Here is an 11,986-nt window from a genome sequence, read left to right as displayed (position 1 = left end):
AGCGGAATGCAGTAGCCTGTGAAATGTGGTGGGAGATCCATTTGTGGCCCATCCTGATCCTCTGTCCACCACCCCTATCGCAGGTCAATTCCTGGAGTGGCTCCATTGAGATTGGGGTGACGGCACTGGACCCTAGTGTGCTGGACTTCCCAAGCAGTGCCACAGGGCTGAAGGGGGGCTCATGGGTAGTGTCGGGCTGCTCAGTGCTGAGGGATGGACGTTCTGTGCTGGAGGAGTATGGTCAGGACCTGGACCAGCTTGGTGAAGGGGACCGTGTGGGCGTGGAGCGCACGGTTGCTGGGGAACTGCGGCTCTGGGTGAATGGGCGGGATTGCGGTGTGGCTGCCACGGGCCTGCCTGCTCGTGTCTGGGCTGTTGTGGACCTTTACGGCAAATGCACTCAGATCACTGTGCTACCCCCTGAGCCAGGCTTCAGCCCCCCTACTCCCGTCCCAACACCTCCCCTTGAGCCCTCCACTCCCCCTGAAGATTCTGTCTTGGCTGAACAAGGAACCTCTGGGGATGAAGGTGAGAACAACGAGGGCAGTGGTGGAGGGGTGGGGCAGAGGGAATGGCTGAAGGAATGGGGAAAATGTAGTGACAAGTGACACTGGGTGTGGACATGGCTGCTCAGACCCCTGAGTCTGTTGAAGGGGAGATCAGGGGATAGAGGAGGGGGTCTCCTGGCTGTGGGCCCTGCAGCAGGGTCTAAACCCTTGTTCCCCTCCCATCCCACCTGGTCCCCAGCCTTCATGGTGTCCCCAGCGCAGGCCCGCCCGGAGACGTTTCCTAACAGCCTTGAGTCGCATAATGGTGAGGGCTTCGGGGAGGCTCTGGGAAGGGGAGTGGGAAGTGAGGTGGACAAGGGAGGGACCTCAGGAGAGGGGTAGGGAGAAGACTGCAAGCCTAAGAGTGTAGAGCCTCATTTCTGCTTCCTTTCTTTTGTCCTAATGCCATAGACTTTGCCAGCATGGAACTATCTGAGGTGGTGAGCAACACCATCTTGTCTGCTTACAATGGGGGGCTCCTAAATGTGAACCTGAGCCCCCCACCAGCAGGGGAAGGGCTGGGGTCTAGCTGTGCTGCTACCTCACCCATCCTTACTTCCAATGACGCCCTGCTCTTTCATGAGAAGTGTGGAACTCTCATCAAACTCAGCAACAATAATAAGACAGCAGAGCGTCGCCGGCCCCTGGATGAATTCAACAATGGGGTTGTCATGACCAACCGCCCGCTCCGGGACAATGAGATGTTTGAGGTGTGCAAGATTCTGGGGTCTGGCTGGCATCTCATCCTCTGGGAGCTAAAGATGGAGCTTGATCCTTGATGCTGGAAAGGTGGGGACAAGGGAAGAGCCAAGGGCTGAGGATCTTTTGCATTTACATTTCCTGCCTCTCTCTTTTGCTAATATTCCACCCAAGATCCGCATCGACAAGCTCGTAGATAAGTGGTCAGGCTCCATTGAGATCGGTGTCACCACCCACAACCCCAACAATTTGGAATATCCAGCCACCATGACCAACCTGCAGTCAGGTACCAGCCACTGACAGGGTGGGGGCAAGGACCTGTGGTCACTGGGGTCAAGGAAGCCCATACCCTAACCAGGGTATCCGCTTTCCCCTAGGCACCATCATGATGAGCGGCTGCGGGATCCTGACAAATGGCAAGGGCACCCGGCGCGAGTACTGTGAATTTAGTCTGGATGAGCTGCAGGTGAGGGTGGGGCACAGCCTGGGTCACTCTCCAGGGGAGTCCCCTGTGTGCTGCATCCTTGCCTGGGCACCTCAGTCTGCTCTGAGATCTAGAGCAAGGCTCTTTTTCTTTCGCCTCAAGGTTTCTTCTGAGAAGGCAATGTTTCCCAACAGTTAGGCACTCAAGATTTTAGCGTCAGATGAGTTCGATTCATTTTATTGTTTGGTCATTTGTAGTAGTGACCTGAAGCAGAAGCTCATCCTCTTTGGTAGTTTTTCCTTTTTTTTTTTTTTTTTCAGAAAATGTCTAAAAGGAGCCTATTAGTACTGTTTTATAGATTGTTGTGAGCATCAAACAAGTAGATGTTTATAAGGTGATGACGTAACATAGTGTCTGACTTGCATTGAGCGTTCAGGGTGGTCTGAGACTCATGGGAACTTTTTGGAGCTGTTCTCCGGTAACTCGGGGTGATGAGAAGGCTCTAGGACTGCTCTGTTCTCACGGTGCCTACAACTGTCCGGAGCCTGATTGTGGATGGATTCCAGACTGTTATTTTTCTGTTTTGAATAGGAGGGTGACCATATTGGTCTCACAAGGAAGTCCAACTCTGCCCTCCACTTCTTCATTAATGGCATTGATCAGGGTAAGGGGAAGCTCAGAGAGGGCTGCCGGGCCAGGGCTTTCAGTGGGGTGGTCTGTGCCTCATCCTCCTGCCTTTCTGATATCAGTCTCCCTATGTCTGACCTTTCTCCCCTCACCCCCCCACGTTCCTGTGCCTACTATCCCTATAGGCGTGGCTACCCCATTGACACCCCCGGTGGTGTATGGTGTGGTGGACTTGTATGGGATGGCAGTGAAGGTAACCATCGTCCACAATAACAACCACAGCGACCGTTTACGCCGGAACAATGCCATTCTGCGGGCACTGTCCCCTGAGGGTGCTCTCCGCCGTGCTGCTCCTGCTACCCAGGCAGAACCTGAGCGCCTGCTTTTCCACCCCAACTGTGGGCAGAAGGCAGCCATTACCCACGAGGGACGCACTGCCCTGAGGCCCCAGTATGGCCCATGGGGTGGGGAGAAGCCTGCAGAAGGGGCTCTAATGGAATTGGGGGAAGGTGTGAGGAAGTGGGAGGTAGAGGGTGTCAGGTCTGGGGCATCCTGGACAGAAAAGGTGGGGAGCCTTCTGGATTTTGAAGTTTATCTGGTTAACTTGGGGCAGTGGGTGTCGGGCAGGCATTGCTGGGCTAAGTTCTGGTGCTCTCGGAGTTTGAGTTGCAGGTCTGACTCTCCACTTGCTGTGCCCTCAGTGCTACCGATGACTTCAATCATGGCGTGGTGCTGAGCAGCAGAGCCCTGCGGGATGGAGAGGTGTTCCAGGTGCGCATCGACAAAATGGTGGACAAATGGGCTGGCTCCATTGAGATTGGTGTCACCACCCACAACCCTGCCTACCTCCAGTTGCCCTCCACCATGACCAACTTGCGCTCTGGTGAGCTCCTAAGAAAGGCGGGGCCAGGATAGGGTCCTGGGATTGAAGCTGTCTCCACAACCCTGATGCTTGTTCTCCAGCTCCTTTTTCACTTGTCACACTTAAGATGACTGAGTCAGTGGCTGAGGAGTGTCACATGAACAGGGCCTGTGGCTGGTTTGGGAACAGCAGAATTTTCTTGCCCTAATTTTGGAAGAAAGCCGAGTGTCAAAAAAGGCTTATGGCTTTGGGGAGTAAAGTGGGGAATGGTATATAAAGGAGAGGAGCCCTGGTTTCCCCCTCATGTTCTCTGCCACTTCTTGTCTCCCTAGGTACCTGGATGATGACCGGGAATGGGGTGATGCACAATGGGACGACCATCTTGGATGAATATGGGCACAACCTGGACCGCCTCAAGGTGGGAGAGTGGGTCTGCCACCAGCTCTCAGCAGTGGGGAGTAGGCAAGATGGGGCTGCTGCAGAACCAGCCCAGGCAAGGACTCTGCCTGACTCCTCACTCCAGCCCCGCTTCTTCCAAGGCAGGGGACACGGTGGGCGTGGTGCGGCGGGAGGATGGGACTCTCCACTTCTTTGTCAATGGGATGACTCAGGGCCCTGCTGCCTGGAATGTGCCCCCGGGCGTCTATGCTGTTGTGGATCTCTACGGCCAAGCGGCTCAGGCGACCATCGTGGACGACGTGGGTGAGGGCCGGGCTTTATAGGGGCAGGAGGGTGGAGTGGCTTTGGGAGGCCTCAGAGACAGCTATAAGCTTAATGAGTGATGTCCTCCTTTGTAGAGGTGCCACCAGTCCCTGAGTCACTCCCTGAGGGCAACAATCAGGTGTCTCCAAGCTCCCCATCATCAGGGGCTGGGGGCTCTGACCTGCGCTTCCACCAGCTACATGGCAGTAACGCAGTCATCACTAATGGGGGACGCACCGCACTCCGCCACAACTGCCGCAGCGAGTTCAATGATGCCATTGTCATCTCCAACCGGTCAGTGTCTGGACTTGCATTTCCCCACTTTCCTACTGCCCAACCACCTACTTAGGGCCTGTCTGATCACCACTTTTCCTGGCAGGGCCCTGCGGGATGGAGAGCTGTTTGAAATTGTCATTCAGAAGATGGTGGACCGCTGGTCAGGCTCCATTGAAGCTGGTGAGGGGCACTTGTGTGCATGTGTGTGTGCTAGGGGAGGTGCTGGCTACCTCCCAAGCTGGGGGCTTGGCTCTGAACTACCCCTGCCTCCTTCCAGGAGTGACTGCTATTCGGCCGGAGGACCTTGAATTCCCCAACACAATGACAGACATTGACTATGATACTTGGATGCTGAGGTTGGGTTGCTTGCTTTGTAGACCAGCTGGGCAGGGCTGGGTGGAGCTGGCTGAGATGAGGGAAGCAGGATTTGGGACCTGTGTGGCCATGGACATTGACAGACGTAGGGGATCTGGCTGCCTCTTCTCTTCAATTCTGGGAAGCCTCTCCTGTACAAGGACAGAGCTCCTCTTCCATAGAGTACTACCCTTCTTCCTTCTTCCTGCTTTTCCATGGGGGGTGGGGTGGTGGATCCCAGGGACGTAGGAAACAGGATTGAGTCTCAGACCCCAGATTGTGGCAGAGACCTTCAAGGCACTAGAGGCACTAGAAGGTACTAGAAAGTTCTGACAGGCAGAGGCTGGTCAGGGACCTATGTGGGGAGGAAGCTGGGAGGCCGACCTGTTACTATTGTTATCCCTCCAGTGGCACAGCCATCATGCAAGATGGTAACACAATGCGCAACAACTATGGGTGCGACCTTGATGCGCTGGGCACGGGTGCACGCATTGGCATGATGCGAACTGCTAAGGGCGATTTGCACTACTTCATCAACGGCCAGGACCAAGGTGCTGCCTGCTCAGGCTTGCCTCCGGGTAAAGGTGACTACTCTGGCATTCGACTTGCCACCCTCAGCCCAGCCCACCTTGTGCTATCAAGTTTCTGATTCCCTCCCTTCCTACCCAGAGGTGTATGCAGTAGTGGATCTCTATGGCCAGTGTGTCCAAGTATCCATCACCAATGCCACCGGTCCCATGGACAACAGCCTAGCGACCAGCAATACCGCCACTGAGAAGTCATTTCCCCTGCACTCCCCAGGTTCAGCTGGCTGGGAGGGAGGGCGAGCTCTGCTTGTCTGCTGTGGGCCTGAAGTATACAGCTTCCAGGTCAGGGAAGCTATTCAAAGGCAGGCTGGCTGCAGCAACTCCAGGCAAAGGGGAAGGAACCACCCATGGGGGAAAGTAGCTAAGAAGAGGGCAGGAGGTTACACCTGGTACACAGGGCCTGGACACTTCCCTGCCACCCAGAAACCAGGACACCATAAGCTAAGAATACCAGATTTGGGGATGAATCTTACTGTGGTAAAAAGAGGTATCAGATCTTGAAGGAGTAATGGCAGATGGGACCTTTATGTCAACTTTGTTTCACCTGAAAGCCTTGCTGTATAATATCTATGTGAAGCTCACTGTCCCAGTCTTACCCCTTTCTCCGGTGCCATCTCTCCACAGTGGCTGGTGTGGCTCACCGATTCCACAGTACTTGTGGCAAGAATGTCACTTTGGAGGAAGATGGCACGAGGGCGGTGCGTGCAGCTGGCTATGCTCATGGCCTCGTCTTCAGCACCAAGGAGCTCAGGGCTGAGGAAGTCTTTGAGGTGGGCTGTGGATATGTAACAGAGGCTCCCTGCCACCCAGAAACCAGGACACCATAAGCTAAGAATACCAGATTTGGGGATGAATCTTACTGTGGTAAAAAGAGGTATCAGATCTTGAAGGAGTAATGGCAGATGGGACCTTTATGTCAACTTTGTTTCACCTGAAAGCCTTGCTGTATAATATCTATGTGAAGCTCACTGTCCCAGTCTTACCCCTTTCTCCGGTGCCATCTCTCCACAGTGGCTGGTGTGGCTCACCGATTCCACAGTACTTGTGGCAAGAATGTCACTTTGGAGGAAGATGGCACGAGGGCGGTGCGTGCAGCTGGCTATGCTCATGGCCTCGTCTTCAGCACCAAGGAGCTCAGGGCTGAGGAAGTCTTTGAGGTGGGCTGTGGATATGTAACAGAGGCTCTCAGGCCCTTCGTAACAGAGCCAGACTGCTTCCTACCTTCCTGCCGTCATCTGATACCAACTAATATTTTCTTTCTCACACAGGTGAAAGTGGAAGAGCTGGATGAGAAGTGGGCAGGTTCCCTCCGGCTGGGGCTGACCACACTAGCACCAGGGGAGATGGGACCTGGAACAGGCGGTGGCCCTGGGCTGCCTCCTTCTCTACCAGAACTCCGGACTAAGACCACCTGGATGGTGTCCAGCTGTGAAGTGAGGCGCGATGGGCAGCTTCAGAGGATGAATTATGGCCGGAACCTAGAGAGGCTAGGGGTGAAGTAGCTGGATCCAGGAACAAGGATTGGGAGTGGGATTGGTGGTGGCAGAGAGAGGTAGGCTGAGTATCTGTCCTTGTCTCACCTTGGTTCTAGGTGGGAAGTCGTGTGGGCATTCGGCGGGGGACAGATGACACAATGCACATTGTGATAGATGGAGAGGATATGGGGCCTGCAGCCACTGGCGTTGCCAAGGTAGACCCAAAAGTTGCCTTGGATTTTGGGAGTGGGGTTGAAATCTTCCACTCATCTCCTACTTCCTGGGTCTTGTGTGTCCCCAGAACGTGTGGGCTGTGTTGGATCTATACGGGCCAGTGCGGAGTGTGTCTATTGTCAGCTCTGCAAGGCTAGAGGAGCCAGAAGGCACCCGGCCTCCTTCCCCCAGCTCAGACACCGGAAGTGAGGGCGAGGAGGACAACGAGGGCGAGGAGCATGGCCTGGGAGTAAGAGGCTGCAGCAGGGCCCTTTGGGCACATGGATGAGTGGTTGATGGGCCATTGGCCACCAGGTTGTTTTTGGGTTCTCCGATCATGTCCTGGGTGGGCAGAGGCTTACACACAAGCTCTGTGTGAACTCCACTGGGATGTCTCGGACTTCACATTGGCAACCCCAGCAGCTTAGTCTTTCTTCCACACCAGGGCCAGGATCAAGTCGCCATTATGCATACAGCCCTCGAGTTCCTGGAGAACCATGGAAAGAATATCCTCTTGTCCAATGGGAACCGTACAGCTACGCGGGTGGCCAGTTACAATCAGGGCATTGTTGTCATCAGCCAGCCCCTAGTGCCCCAGCTGCTTGTCCAGGTGGGCCTTGCCTCATTACCCCCAGCAACTTACTCACGGTGACCCAGGGCCAGCCCTCCTAGAACAGAGCCTTTCCAGGTTGAGGACAAAGTGGAAGGCCAGCCCCTTGGATGTACTTCCCAGGCTTTTGTTCATTCCTTGTGATAGGAGTTGCAGGTCGGTTACCAGGAAGCACCTACCTGGTAACTGTAGTGAGGGAAGCAGTAGGGAGGAGTTAATGGAGCCTAAGGGAGATGCCTGATTCTGAATGTGAGAGCAAGGAGGGCTTTCCAGAAGAGGGGCTTTTTTGCAGCAAACTAAAAGGGGTTAGTGTTAGGGGAAAGAAGTCCCTAGGGACAAGAATCTTTACAGAGTCAACAGCAAGACCAAGGCTGAAAGAGGGAAGGAAACAAGTGAATCTGTAGTTTCTGATCCCTCTAAATGTCAGAAGAGGCAGCATCCCAGGCCACACTCTGAGAGATGTTATCTTCTCTCCCTGGCTGGGGTGAGGAGCATGGGTCTGCTGGGAGGGTGGCCTCTCATCAGGAGGCCATAACTGGGGAGTAGTCACCTTTTCCCCCAGGTGCGGATAGACTTCCTGAATCGGCAGTGGACATCTTCCCTTGTCCTGGGAGTCATCACATGCCCACCTGAGAGGCTCAACTTCCCTGCCTCTGCCTGTGCCCTCAAACGGGCAGCCTGGCTGCTGCGGGGCCGAGGGGTCTTCCACAATGGCCTCAAGGTAGGTAGGGGAAAGAAGGGAGAGACCAGGTCTCGGAGTAGGGAGGGGCTAGCCACAAGGGCGTGAATGTCATTACCTGGACAGTATTGGAGTTGCTGCCTCCTATGTCCTTGCCTTTGAAATGTTGCAGTGGGGGAGAGGGAAGGTGGAATCTAGGTCATTGAAGCAGAGGGTAGAGCCCAGGCATTGGGCAAATGTGGAGGCAAAGCCCAGGGACTGGCAACTCGAAGCTGAGTGAAGCATGGGGGTGGCTATTGCTGATAGGATTCTGATCTCTGGGAAGACAACAGATCTCTCCTCCCAGATCTGTGAGAAGTTTGGGCCAAACCTGGACACGTGTCCTGAAGGCACCATCTTGGGACTGCGGCTAGACAGCTCTGGGGGGCTGCATCTCCATGTCAATGGGATGGACCAGGGGGTGGCTGTGCCAGATGTCCCTCAGCCATGCCATGCACTTGTGGACCTCTATGGGCAATGTGAGCAGGTTAGTGCCAATGGAAGCAGGGAGGAGGGAATGCTTGAGAGATGGCTGTCCAAGAGAAGAGGAACACTATGGTCCAAGGAGGGAATCAGCAGGGCCTGAGGGCTGGTAATGCTCTGCCTGACCATCCCTCTTCTGCAGGTGACAATTGTGAGCCCTGAACCAGGAGCTGCCATTGGGAAAAGTGCTGGAATCCAAGGGGACATGGAGAAAGCTGACATGGTAGATGGTGAGCCAGCCCTAAGGGACCAGGATCCTACCTCACCCCACCTTGTAGTTCTAGCCCCATCTTTTGTGACCTCTGTCCCTCTGCTCCTTCAGGGATCAAGGAGAGTGTGTGCTGGGGTCCACCACCTGCTGCCAGCCCACTCAAGAGCTGCGAATACCATGCTCTTTGCTCCCGTTTCCAGGAACTGCTATTACTTCCTGGTGAGTTCCCAGTCCCCCAGAACCCGCCTCATTCCCTGGACCAGTGCAGGGCCATGTCTAGAGTCCTGGAGATGAGTTAGAAGAAGCTGTGTGGTTGAGACCCCAAGGTGGGAGCCACAGCATTAAGTCTGCCACTGACTCTCCTGCAGAGGATTATTTCATGCCACCACCGAAGCGTAGCCTGTGCTACTGTGAGTCTTGCCGGAAGCTGCGAGGGGACGAGGCCCACAGGCGCCGTGGGGAGCCCCCTCGAGAATACGCCCTACCGTTTGGCTGGTGCAGGTTCAACCTCAGGTACAAATGGGGCGGGGTCATGTGTCTCCCTTACGGTTCTTTGCCTCCTTGAGAAAGAAGTTTAACAAGAGGGTATATGCAAGAAGTAACACAACTTATCTAGGAGATGACCTTGGGGAGCCAATGACCTTTGTCCTATCTGCCCACCTCCTAGGGTGAATCCCCACCTGGAGGCTGGAACACTAACCAAGAAGTGGCACATGGCATATCACGGTAGCAACGTGGCAGTTGTCCGGAGGGTGCTGGACCGAGGAGAGCTGGGAGCAGGTACCATAGCTCTGGTACAGTCAGGGCAGGCCAGGCCTATGGGCCACAGCAGGATTTCCGTGACCCAGTTCTCTTCACAGGGACTGCCTCCATCCTGAGCTGCCGGCCCTTGAAGGGAGAGCCCGGGGGAGAGTTTGAGGAGCCTGGTGAGAACTGTGCACCTCCTCGGGAGGAGCAGCCCCCTCCAGTGCTTCTTTCTCCTTCCCTCCAATATGCTGGGGCTGAGACCCTGGCATCCAAAGTGCAGTGAGTACATGCATGGGAGGGGGCCCCAGCACCACTTGGGTCTCCATGATTTTCCTTCTCTTTTCTCACCTTGTTTTGCTAGTCTTCAGTCCTTTTGTCACTCATTCGTTTAAAAGAAATGCCATTGCTTTTGTGCTATCTCAGTGAACAAAAAAGGGTATCTTGCTCTTGTGGAACTTATATTTTCTCTAAAATGTTATGCATAATAAATATTTAGTATTTTTAAAGGTGACAAGTAGTACTATGGAAACAAAAAGTAGAGTTGGTGGAAATGGATCAGAAGTACAGTTGGAGCAGGCGTATTAAGTACGGTAGCCAGGGTACACATTATGAAGGTGAGATTTGAGCAAAGTCTGGAAAAGGAGGTGAGGGAGTTAGCTGAGCAGGCATTGAGAGGAATACCATTTAGAGAGAACAGCTAGAGCTGTCCCTATAAGATGGGAGTGATTCCTAGGAACGGTGAGGCCAGTGCAGTGGTTGCAGTTAGCAAGGAGACGTGACAGGAACCAGAGACCCCACTGCCCTCCTTCTGCTTCTTGCCTGACAGATTCCGGGACCCCAAATCCCAGCGGACACACCAGGCCCAAGTGGCGTTCCAGGTGTGTGTGCGCCCTGGCTCCTACACCCCTGGCCCTCCTTCTGCTGCCCTCAGAGAACCTCCTGACCCTCACTTCAGCCCAGCCGAACTTGAATGGGTAACCAAGGAGAAGGGGGCCACGCTCCTCTATGCCCTGCTGGTACGGGTGGAATGAGGGGTGAGACCTCACTACTACAAGCACAGTTGGGCTTTGGGCCTGTGGACTCCAGTGACGACTGCCTCCACCTCATTCCAGTGACCCAGGGCATGCACGGTGCTCAGCCTGGCGATGCACAGGAGCATGTAGGCAGGCTCTCAGTTAGATGGAAAGTGGAGCACATGTCCATATCCAGGGCCCAGAACACTCCCTCTGAGGTGAGGGAGTTTGTGGAGAGCCCAGCTCCAGGCCCTGGGTAACACCTCTCATGCACTGATTTGGGGAACACAACTCCTTATGACTCCCTCCCCTGTATCACTTAATTTATTTCCGTTTTTGTTCTTGGTTACTGTGAATCCCAGAGGAGTTTCCCTGTGCCCCACATGAAGCTGCTTTTTTTCAGGGGCCACCGAACAGGAGCGGGGAAGGTGGGGCCCTCTGTACAGTTATGACTCTGATTTCTAAAGAGCCAATAAACAACGTCTGAGAGCATCCGCTTCGCCTCTCAATCATGCGCCCCTCGATCCCGACTTGCCCAGTCAGGGACCTCGCCGCAGAGCCAGAACTAGCTCCCGGAGTCTCGTGGCTGACGCGCGGCCAGGAGCGGCACCTTGGTGTGGTCGGCGCGGGGCAGGCATAGTGGAGGACTTTGGATACCACAGGCACCCGTCTCGTATGCTTCCGCCTTTAACTCCCCGCCCAAACCACGAGGTCCCTATTGCTCTGACCCCGGAAGGATTAATCTCAGTTGCCGGATGTGACGCAGCGGCCAAGGCGCAAAGGGGGCCTCCGAGAAAGCGAAGAGAAGGAGGGTAGGGCGGGGCGGTGGCGGCCGGTGCTGGCGGGGAAGTGGGCGGGAGCGCGGAGGCAGGAAACCCTCGCCCCGCCTGCGCTGAAGCCGCGGCAGGCTACCGGGCCGGGCTGGCGGCGGGTGCCGGACACGTGATCGGGGAGGCAGGCGGGCTTCCGCCAAGGCGGACCAGGCAAGATCCCCGCTGAGCGCCCGCCTCCCTGCAGGCCGGGTCCGAGGTCTGGCAGTCAGCGACAGAGCCGGGCACCCACGGTCCGAGCGTCCCCAGCAGCACCATGCCTGCGCTCCTGGAGCGCCCCAAGCTTTCCAACGCCATGGCCAGGGCGTTACACCGGCACATCATGATGGAGCGGGAGCGCAAGCGGCAGGGTGAGCTGGGGCCAAAGCGGGAGGACATACGCCCAGGGCGGCACCGCTATCCCAGAGCTGACTTCCACCCACGGGCAGACTGATGCACCGCCGGCTGAAGCTAGAAGAGGGATGGAACAGGCCCGTGTGGTGGGAGTTTAAACCGCCAGGTCTAAACTCTAGAACTCTTGAGCTGGGAAGGACCTTGGAGAGCACCTAATGAACCCTCCCTTTCCCTGTCCCCTATTGCAGTGATGAAAAGAAGCCTGTCTTCTAGA

At 55.4% G+C, this 11,986-nt stretch overlaps 2 protein-coding genes across 2 annotated transcripts in view; both read left to right on the top strand.

The window, feature by feature from the left end:
- Positions 1 to 11,039, top strand: part of NEURL4 (neuralized E3 ubiquitin protein ligase 4) — a 12,455-nt gene extending 1,416 nt beyond the window's left edge. Inside the window, exons 3-30 of the mRNA XM_015597363.2 lie at positions 84 to 528; positions 748 to 813; positions 960 to 1,258; positions 1,422 to 1,533; positions 1,625 to 1,713; positions 2,263 to 2,335; positions 2,484 to 2,748; positions 3,000 to 3,181; positions 3,493 to 3,578; positions 3,700 to 3,862; positions 3,958 to 4,156; positions 4,242 to 4,318; positions 4,416 to 4,494; positions 4,901 to 5,070; positions 5,162 to 5,293; positions 5,704 to 5,849; positions 6,348 to 6,572; positions 6,671 to 6,769; positions 6,856 to 7,017; positions 7,213 to 7,377; positions 7,940 to 8,098; positions 8,403 to 8,582; positions 8,721 to 8,808; positions 8,901 to 9,008; positions 9,158 to 9,302; positions 9,457 to 9,569; positions 9,650 to 9,815; positions 10,363 to 11,039. Of these exons, the coding sequence (XP_015452849.1) occupies positions 84 to 528; positions 748 to 813; positions 960 to 1,258; positions 1,422 to 1,533; positions 1,625 to 1,713; positions 2,263 to 2,335; positions 2,484 to 2,748; positions 3,000 to 3,181; positions 3,493 to 3,578; positions 3,700 to 3,862; positions 3,958 to 4,156; positions 4,242 to 4,318; positions 4,416 to 4,494; positions 4,901 to 5,070; positions 5,162 to 5,293; positions 5,704 to 5,849; positions 6,348 to 6,572; positions 6,671 to 6,769; positions 6,856 to 7,017; positions 7,213 to 7,377; positions 7,940 to 8,098; positions 8,403 to 8,582; positions 8,721 to 8,808; positions 8,901 to 9,008; positions 9,158 to 9,302; positions 9,457 to 9,569; positions 9,650 to 9,815; positions 10,363 to 10,567 (4,398 nt within the window). The 3' untranslated portion in view covers positions 10,568 to 11,039. The remainder of the gene's footprint in view (positions 1 to 83; positions 529 to 747; positions 814 to 959; positions 1,259 to 1,421; positions 1,534 to 1,624; positions 1,714 to 2,262; positions 2,336 to 2,483; positions 2,749 to 2,999; positions 3,182 to 3,492; positions 3,579 to 3,699; positions 3,863 to 3,957; positions 4,157 to 4,241; positions 4,319 to 4,415; positions 4,495 to 4,900; positions 5,071 to 5,161; positions 5,294 to 5,703; positions 5,850 to 6,347; positions 6,573 to 6,670; positions 6,770 to 6,855; positions 7,018 to 7,212; positions 7,378 to 7,939; positions 8,099 to 8,402; positions 8,583 to 8,720; positions 8,809 to 8,900; positions 9,009 to 9,157; positions 9,303 to 9,456; positions 9,570 to 9,649; positions 9,816 to 10,362) is intronic.
- GPS2 (G protein pathway suppressor 2) overlaps positions 11,035 to 11,986 on the top strand; it is a 3,632-nt gene continuing 2,680 nt past the window's right edge. Inside the window, exons 1-2 of the mRNA XM_006922305.3 lie at positions 11,035 to 11,361; positions 11,567 to 11,729. Of these exons, the coding sequence (XP_006922367.1) occupies positions 11,636 to 11,729 (94 nt within the window). The 5' untranslated portion in view covers positions 11,035 to 11,361; positions 11,567 to 11,635. The remainder of the gene's footprint in view (positions 11,362 to 11,566; positions 11,730 to 11,986) is intronic.

Source organism: Pteropus alecto, unplaced genomic scaffold, assembly GCF_000325575.1.
Source record: "Pteropus alecto unplaced genomic scaffold, ASM32557v1 scaffold398, whole genome shotgun sequence".
NCBI lineage: Eukaryota > Metazoa > Chordata > Mammalia > Chiroptera > Pteropodidae > Pteropus > Pteropus alecto.
Note: the sequence above shows the minus strand (reverse complement) of the source record. Positions and strands in the feature narration are given on the sequence as shown.